This window comes from Vespula pensylvanica, chromosome 21, assembly GCF_014466175.1.
Source record: "Vespula pensylvanica isolate Volc-1 chromosome 21, ASM1446617v1, whole genome shotgun sequence".
NCBI classification, from domain to species: domain Eukaryota; kingdom Metazoa; phylum Arthropoda; class Insecta; order Hymenoptera; family Vespidae; genus Vespula; species Vespula pensylvanica.
The window spans coordinates 2,273,113-2,281,851 of NC_057705.1; the positions used below are offsets into that span (position 1 = coordinate 2,273,113).

Sequence of the window (8,739 nt, forward strand, 5' to 3'; positions counted from 1 at the left end):
TACATTATCTTATGAACGTTCTTGCTTATTTCTATCTGTGTGTGTGTATATGTATGCGTATGATATGCATATATATGTATATGATATATATATATATATATATATATATATGTATTTCTATATATGTATATATATATATGTATGTATATGTATATCTATATGATATGTATATGATATATGTATATGTATACGATATGTATATATATGTATGTATGTATGTATGTATGTGTAACGCGTATTTATTTGTACGTAGCACCTATCGTAAGTCACCGAGGAAGCGGTGCTTCGTGAATATGCAATATGTATGTGTGTATGTATTTTTGTATGTACTTTGTATATCTGTATATGTGTGCGTGTTTCTCTATTGCTCTACCTCTCTTTCTTTCTCTCTTTTTCTCTTTCTTTTTCTCTTTCTCGCTTGCTTGCACGTGTTTTAGATTAGCTTAGACACTGTTACTTTTCCTATTTATTCTAAGAGAATTTACATGAACGGTAATATTGAAAAATATTTACGAGAGGAGACATCGTGGATATAATTTTGTGAAATTCTCAAAGTAACTCGAAGACTTATTAAGACGTTTCTTAACTTTATCACAGATATCTTAAAATATTCCTTGTTTGTATTTATAGCAAAGATTTCTTTGCAAATCGAAAGATCGATTTCAATTTTAATATTTAATGATTCGTTTGAACCACCAGATCTCTTTTTAATTCAATTTTAATTTTATTTTGCTTAGAGAAGAAGTAATTGATTTTTTATAATTACTTAGAAACATTTCGATCGATCCTATATCGGGAAAAAAAATCGATATTTATTTCTTCGCGTGATTTTATTTATTTCAACGAATAGATTTTATTTATTTGTTAGAAAATATTTGAAGGTCAGGTACGAGCTGTATCGGTGCTTGTTTGCATAGGAACGTACGTGTTCGTGACCGCTATGTTTTTATTTCTTGTGTACTAGATTCCTTTTGTTTTGTTCATCGAGTCAGTCGCGATAGGAACGTAGTAAAGTTAACATCGTACAACGTTTCGAAGTCTAACGAATTAGTTTCAGATTTGTTCCATTTCAACTTTCCCTCGTACCTATGGTAATTATACTTATTTTATAGTGATTAAAATCAGCAATTAAAGCGAGCAATGATAACACGTTCGTTATCGTACTAATTGTTTAGTTGTAGTTATCCAATAACATTCGTAATACTTTTTTTTCTACGTAATAGATCGAAGAAAATTCATTGGAATATTTTTTTGATTTAAATCGAACGTTATTAGATAATTATAAAAATATCAATCACCGTCGATTATCTTCATTAGATCCGGTCTCTTAATTGGATAGAAATTAAATCGTCATTATGATTACAAAAAAGAAATCGGTCAAATTAAATGTCCAATTATAAGATAACGTAAATAGTTTTATTATTTATTTTAATAAATCTATCGATCAGAAGGAAAAATTTGTTACTTAGATACAAACGATTTCGTTGTTAATAACCTTCGTTCGAACAAAAATGTAGAACTTAAGAAATTTTCCAACACCGACGATGACATTATTTCTCGACGTTAGCAAAGTAACCTATTTGAAATATTTTACTCGTAAAATTATTCGAATACTCGAAGAAACTTACGTACATATTATAATATATACATATGTACATAGATATCGTGTGTAAAAGGAAATTTAAATAAACTATTAGTGTTAGAAAAAACGAGTCGTTGGTCGTAGTCCACAATGTTTTTAACGATGATTACATGCGTTATTTATCGTATATACATACATACATACATACATACATACATACATACAATAAGATTATTTACTTACGTACATATGCGTGTATATATATGTACTTAGTGGAAATGATACGAATCTGTATGCGTTTACAAATATTTATATGTTAATGCGTTTGCTCGTTGCGGCCATCTTAAATCGACCGAAGTGAAGAAAAAGAAGAAGAAGAAGAAAAATGTAAACAAAGTATTAAAAAAAAAAAAAAAAAGAGAAAAAAATTCTACGTACACATACGTCATCGTTATTTTCCTAAGACACGTGTCGGTTTATATAGTCGATTGCTCAATATTTTACAGTTGGATGTAGGATGCTCGTCTTGTTCGTCGTTTCGATCTCAGCAATGGATTGCGCATCGCATCGTTATTGGCATCGTTATCTCTCGTGATTCTCAACGTGAATCAAACTCGTATTTACTTATTTACTTATGTATTTGTATTTACTTACATATGTAATAAGCTTCGACATATTTTATCTCAATTAAGATAACTAATGAAATTATTTCAATCGCTTCATTTTTTTTTCCATTTTCTTTTTTCTCATCTTTCTTCTTTCCTTTTCTTTTTTTTGTAATTTATAAGTATACAAAAATGTAAGAAAAGCAATTTCATTATTATACTTCTTCGTGCTTCATTGAAATATTATTTTTTAAATTGCTTTTCGTAATAATTTTCTATTTCGATTCGTCTGAATTAATTTATTATTATTGAAGTATTAATTATGTTAAGGGTTTGACAAATTTGATCTCAAATAAGATAACATATTTATTATTTGAGATAACGTTATTATTTCGATTACTTTACTACTTTTTAATTTACAAATCTCTATTACGCAAATGCACAATGTGCAGTTCTCAACGGCCTTTTTCTAATACGCAATCTTTCCTTTTCTAATGCTTTTTTATTTCTCTCGACGACCCACAAAATCGCGGAGGCGACTTTGTCGGAGGTGGTAAATCCTCCTCTTTTGTTGCTGCAATAGATACTCTTCCGGCTTTGACTCATGCTTCGATAATTACGTATGTAACGATAAGCGAAACGATTTTTTATTAAGATCGAAAACATTCTCGCACGCGATCCATATCCATTTCGACATCTTCATCAAATTAATCAAAGATTTCATCAAATATAATTTGAGATTAAATATTGAATACTTTATAATAAATAATGTTTTAGAATGTTTCAAATTATATATAATTAAGTAATTAATAATATACTTTATTCGATATATTTCTTATTACAAATTTTCATGTCGTTTATTGACCAACTATTGACATAGAATATTGACGTATTCTAATTATTTTATCATATATGTTATTATTATTATTATTATTATTATTATTATATATATATATATATTACAATTATATTTTACATATTTATTTATTTATAAAATTTATACATGTACGTGAGAATCGATATCTCAATAATCTTATTAGAAAATTATTAAAAATTTAGAAAAGGTCAAAAGGTCAACGAAAAAAGAAAAAAAAAATTAAAAAGAAAATAGAAACAAAGAAAGAAAAAGGAAAAGAAAAGAAGGACATTTTTCAACTAGTTAATGAACGTCGAAAAAATTTGCGAAAGTTAATGCCGATAAATAAAAGCGATGACTTTCCATCTCTCGTTTCTCTTGATCGTTATTAGCGTTGAATTTACTATTGGATAGTTACTTACGTTCGCATGTCGAACAATCGGACGAGATACTTAAGCGTACCGGTCTACGAGTCGTCGTGTCGAACGTCATGGAAAGGATTCTTCATCGAAGCGTGGAGTTTAAAGTCGATTCGCCCGATCGATTCCTTCGAAGGAGACAGCCAGGATTATTCCGCGTGACTTCAGATATTGACATACATACATACATATATAAATACATATATACATACATACGTACGTACGTACGTACGTATGTACGTATATATATGCTTCCATACATACACACATATATACGTATATACGTACTTGCATACATACATATATACAATTTGCATTGTACATGCAATTGTACACACATACATATAAACATATAAATAGTATGTGTTTCTTTTCTTTTATTTTCTCTTTCTTTCTTTCTCTCTCTCTCTCTCTCTCTCTCTCTCTTTCTTACATATATAGACACATATAAACGTATACATTTATATATTGTATATATAAAATAATATATAGATATTATATGTATGTATATATAGAAGAGAAAAGAATAACCTCTTAAACTCTATATATATATATATAGTTTTTTCTCTCTGTTTATCTCTTTCTCTTTCTCTTTCTCTTTTTGTTCTTCTTTCTCTTTCTTTAGTATAGTACTTTCGTTATATAGTACATAGAGCTCAGAGTGCAATTTCTTCTCGATGGTCGCGCGGCCCCGGGCACGACGATAATAAGGTGTCAACGTCGCGAGCCATGGCATATCGGACCGATATGTCCAATGATTTCCGGGTTCTACTCTCCTGTTACACCAAAAGGGTGTTTCGAAAACTCTCTTTCTCTCTCTTTCTCTCTCTTTTTCTTTCTCTTTCTTTCTCTCTTTCTTTCTCTATTTTTTTTTCTTTCTTTGTATTTATTAAATCGTTAGATCTCTACGATCAGTATTATCTCTCTTCATGATACAAAAGGAAAGTTATCATTTCTTTCGAAATATTCAGAACAACGTTAACAATCTCTTTTCATGTTGAATTATAAAGGTAAATAACTTATGATACGTTAGAACAAGTTACAATTTCATATTACCAACAAAAAGAAATAATCTTATGTAGAATTAAATTTTCGATAAAATTGTGTTGGATATTCATACTTATATAATTAACATTAATGTAATCTCTTCATTAATACTAACAATTTTGTTTCAATCTTGATCAAAGATAAAAACTGATCGGAAAAAGGACGTATCGATTTTATATCGCGAGAAAAGAAAAATTACGATCATATATATATATATATATATATATATATATATATATGATCGTTTCGAAGCAACAATATTTGATATTTTGCTCGATAATTTTCGATAAATTTTCTTCTATCTTCGGCGAGAAATAATCGAGTCAGTTTGGTCTTTCTTTTTTTTCTTTTTTTAACGAATGTGTGATTAGCGCAATTAAAGGAACTTGTAAAAAAGATCGACTTGGGTGTTTAGTAAAAAATATCTTTACGAGAGCGTCCTTAGGCGCTCGAGGTTCGAAAACCGTGCTCGCTCGTCATTAATATTACCGGCTATGTGAAATAGCAACACCCGATACCCGGCACTTTAAACGTATAAGATTACAATCCACGGTACGGTACCTGACTACCGTTAAATATACGTTTTACTTCGCGTTTCTTACACTAGCTGCTAGTTGCTTCTTCGGTTATCGTCATATAAACGTTTTACTCGAGAAGCGAGAGCATTAGTTTCATATTCCTTCGTGTTCGGAACTTGAATGTATATTTGTAAATACGTAATGAACACCTAGTAAGTGTATATGCGTGTGTGTGTGTGTGTCTCTCTCTCTCTCTCGTTAATTAAATTGTATCTCGTTAATATTTTTCTGGAATTTTGTTTTTTTGTTTTTCTATTTTTTTTTCTTCGTAATCACCGTCGATATGAAAGGATTAATAAAATGGATAGAATTAGATGCAATTGCGACGTAATAATTTCTTTCTGTTCTTTCTTTTCTGTTTTTTTCTTTTTTCTTTTTTCTTTTTTTTCTTATTGTTCTTCCTTAATCAATCGAGTCGATGAAAACGGGTAATATTATATATAATAATTTTTGTTTTCTTTCTTTCTTTTTTTTAAAATTCTTTGTACTTTGTTTGATTAATTGCTGTCGATATAAAATAGGTGATAAGATAGATTGAATTAGATACAATTCATAAATCAACATTGTCGATATTGATATCGATATATTAATCGTCATATATATATATATATATTTTATTACTTTTCATTTAATAATTTTCATTTATCAATGTTCACAAAAAGACAATTTCTCGAGGATTCTCGAAAGAAACAAAAAGAGAGAATTTTTTGTTGGATCAATCGGAACGGATCAACGTAACAAAAAAGAAAAATAAAGAGAGACAGAACGAATGATAATAAATGAATAATGAAGTAACAATTATGATAATAAATTAATTTTTTAGAGAAGAAAATTTTTCTACAATTGTTGAAAAAAAAAAAAAAAAAAAAAGACAAGGAAAAAAAAGTTTTTGTTCGATCAGTCAAAAATGGATTAAGAATATTCTTTTGTATGGGTTCGGCCATGTTGGAAAAAAAAAGTTACGTACGTCGTTCATGGGAACGCTTTAAGCTTTGATACATGAATGCATTTACATCTAGTAGAAGAGAAAGTGATTAGAGACGCGACCAAGACGCCAGGATTTCTTCTCTCACGAGTAGACATACTATCTCATGACGTTTTCTTCTCATAAGACATGACGCTTGTTGCTTTTCACAAGGTCTTTTCCTATTCGATCCGTTTCACGAATCTTTTCGTGATGCTCGTGATATAGCGCCATGTTTCTTCTTCTTTTTGTTGTTTGAAACGGATTACACATACACGTACAAATATATACATGTATACACACACACACACACACATATATATGATTTTCAAGCGTGTCACTGTTACACGGTCACCGTCACCATCACCGTATTTCCGGTTTTTAATTAATGGCTAACGTCATTACCGAGCTTGAAGCAACGTTTACATGTGTCGATCGTTTATCGTATCCTTGGGACCTTCCTTCGAAATCGATCATAGAACTATTTATCATTTAAATGCTGTGACATGACAATGTGAACTGTTGACAAAAGTATGTCAATTGTCGATGTATCCATCGTTAACGATCGTAAAAGTTTCTCGCTTGAGACATCATCTATTTGTGAAATTGCAAAATTTTCTTCTCTTTTTTTAAATTAATTCTCTTTTTTTCCTGTTTTTCTCTTTCCTTTTTTTTTTTTATTTTTTTTCTTTAAATCAAGTAGTCACACGTTTCTTAATCTCATATTGTTTCATGATTTTTGGTATTTACGAAAGAAATGACACGACTTATATACTACGATTAATATTAGTATAAATTATATTGTGTGTTACGTTACACGTTATATTGTACATTATTTATTAATATACATATATTATTTACAAATTAAGAAAATTTATAAACTTCTATTCTTTATATAAAAAAAAAATATATATATATAATATATATTTTATTATATATAAAATTTCTAAATGAAATATATAAAGGTTAATAAAAGAAATAAGATTTCTTCGTTGTTTGAAAGCAATTTTAGAATAGTTTTAAAACGAAGAATTGTTCGGAATTAATTAGTAATCCGAATTGTTAGTGAAACAAGTTTAAATGATTATTTTCGGAATTGTTTGAATTTCTGCTTGCGGTCCACATCCCACGCTTAGAAGTTACTCGAAGAATGGGGAATATATACGAAGAGGTTCCTCTTCCGCCTTATCCAAGAGGATGACATTTTCTATGTTGTCCTTGTCCTCTTCTTTTCTCTCTATCTCTCATTTCTCTTTTTCTTTTACTCAGTCATCGTTTTAAACCTATCCTCGCACTCGGAAACGTGCACGACGGGATCGTGCTTCGTTCTTTAAACTCGCAAACCGTACCAACAACCGTACGTCTCTTTTGCTTTCTGACAAATTTATGGGTTTCACCGACTTATGATTGAAGCTCACCTCCACATGAAGGTAGAAGAAGATGATGAAATAAAAAAGAAAAAAAAAAATTGTTGAACAACGTAAGTATGCAAGTATGTATGTATGTATGTACGTACGTACATATGTATATGGTGTCTCATCTTCTTGGATAACCAAGACTCGAGATATTTAAAGTAGGACGGTAAATTTATCATCCTGAGAAAAAAAAAGGGTTACAGCGAACTTGGTACAGGATTTAATCCGACTAAGCAAGTACTTATATAGGTTAGGTACATAGATACTTACGTATTTACATTCGTTGTATCTTTCTTCTATATTTCTATAAATTTTTTAAGATCTAACATCGACACGAAGTTCGATTTAGAAAAATGAACGATCTTTCGATCGTCAAAAATCTTTCGATAAAAATAACGTGAGATTTGTGATATAAAATCGATTATTAATTTCGAATCGGCCGAGAAAATGGCGAATTAATTTCTTTACTTTGGAATTTTGTTCGAACTATGTACGATCATTTAACAGACAGCTGTTAAATCCTTTTTTATTTTTATAAAAGGATACTTCACGCATTTGTCCTTCTTTTTTGTTATATATTTTCTTTTTCTTTCTCTCTCTTTCTCTTTTTTAGAAGACGATATAATCGATTACGAACGTAATCTAGTCGGACGCCAAGATGACGAATTAATTTTTTATTTCGTTCGAGAGACGTTTGATAATTTAAGAAACGGTTGTTAAATTCTTTTTTATCACACATCTTTTTCTTTCTTTTTCTTTTTTATTTTAATATTCTCTTTCTCTTTCTCTCTCTTTTTTTTTCTTTCTTTACGGGGGACATAATCGATTACGAATTTGCAATTGGACACGAACATGGGGAATTAATTTTTTTTCGTTGAAATTTTTGTTCGTACCACGTTTCATAATTTAAGATACGTCGTTTCATAATTTATGAAATTTAAGAAAAAAGTTGATAAAATATTTCTTGTAAAAGGCTATTTCACTCATATTTTTCTTTCTCTCTCTCTCTCTCTCTTTTTTTTTTTAATACTCCCACCCTCTTTCTTTCTCTTTAGAGGACGACTCGTGACCGGTAGAAAGTACATACCTGGCAGGTTGATCGCACTTCAGCGAGTTTCTTTCTTGAGTCCGATTAACGGCGAAAGGGATCGAGAAAGTCTGTGAAAGAGGAGAAGGAAAATGAGAAGGTGGATGAGGAGGAAGAAGAAGAAGAAGAAGAACAGAAAGATGAGAGAGAGAGAGAGAGAGAGAGAGAGAGAGAGAGAGAGAGAGA

General features: G+C 29.9%; 1 protein-coding gene across 4 annotated transcripts in view; it reads left to right on the forward strand.

Moving 5' to 3' along the window:
- LOC122636288 (puratrophin-1-like) overlaps window positions 1-8,739 on the forward strand; it is a 346,508-nt gene that overhangs the window by 38,998 nt on the left and 298,771 nt on the right. Inside the window, exon 1 of one of the 4 annotated variants that reach the window (XM_043827351.1) lies at window positions 1,074-1,091. The exons of the other annotated variants lie outside the window; for them this stretch is intronic. Coding sequence (XP_043683286.1) covers window positions 1,089-1,091 — 3 coding nt within the window. The 5' untranslated portion in view covers window positions 1,074-1,088. Of the gene's footprint in view, window positions 1-1,073; window positions 1,092-8,739 lie in introns of those variants that run through there. 4 annotated transcript variants of the gene reach the window in all.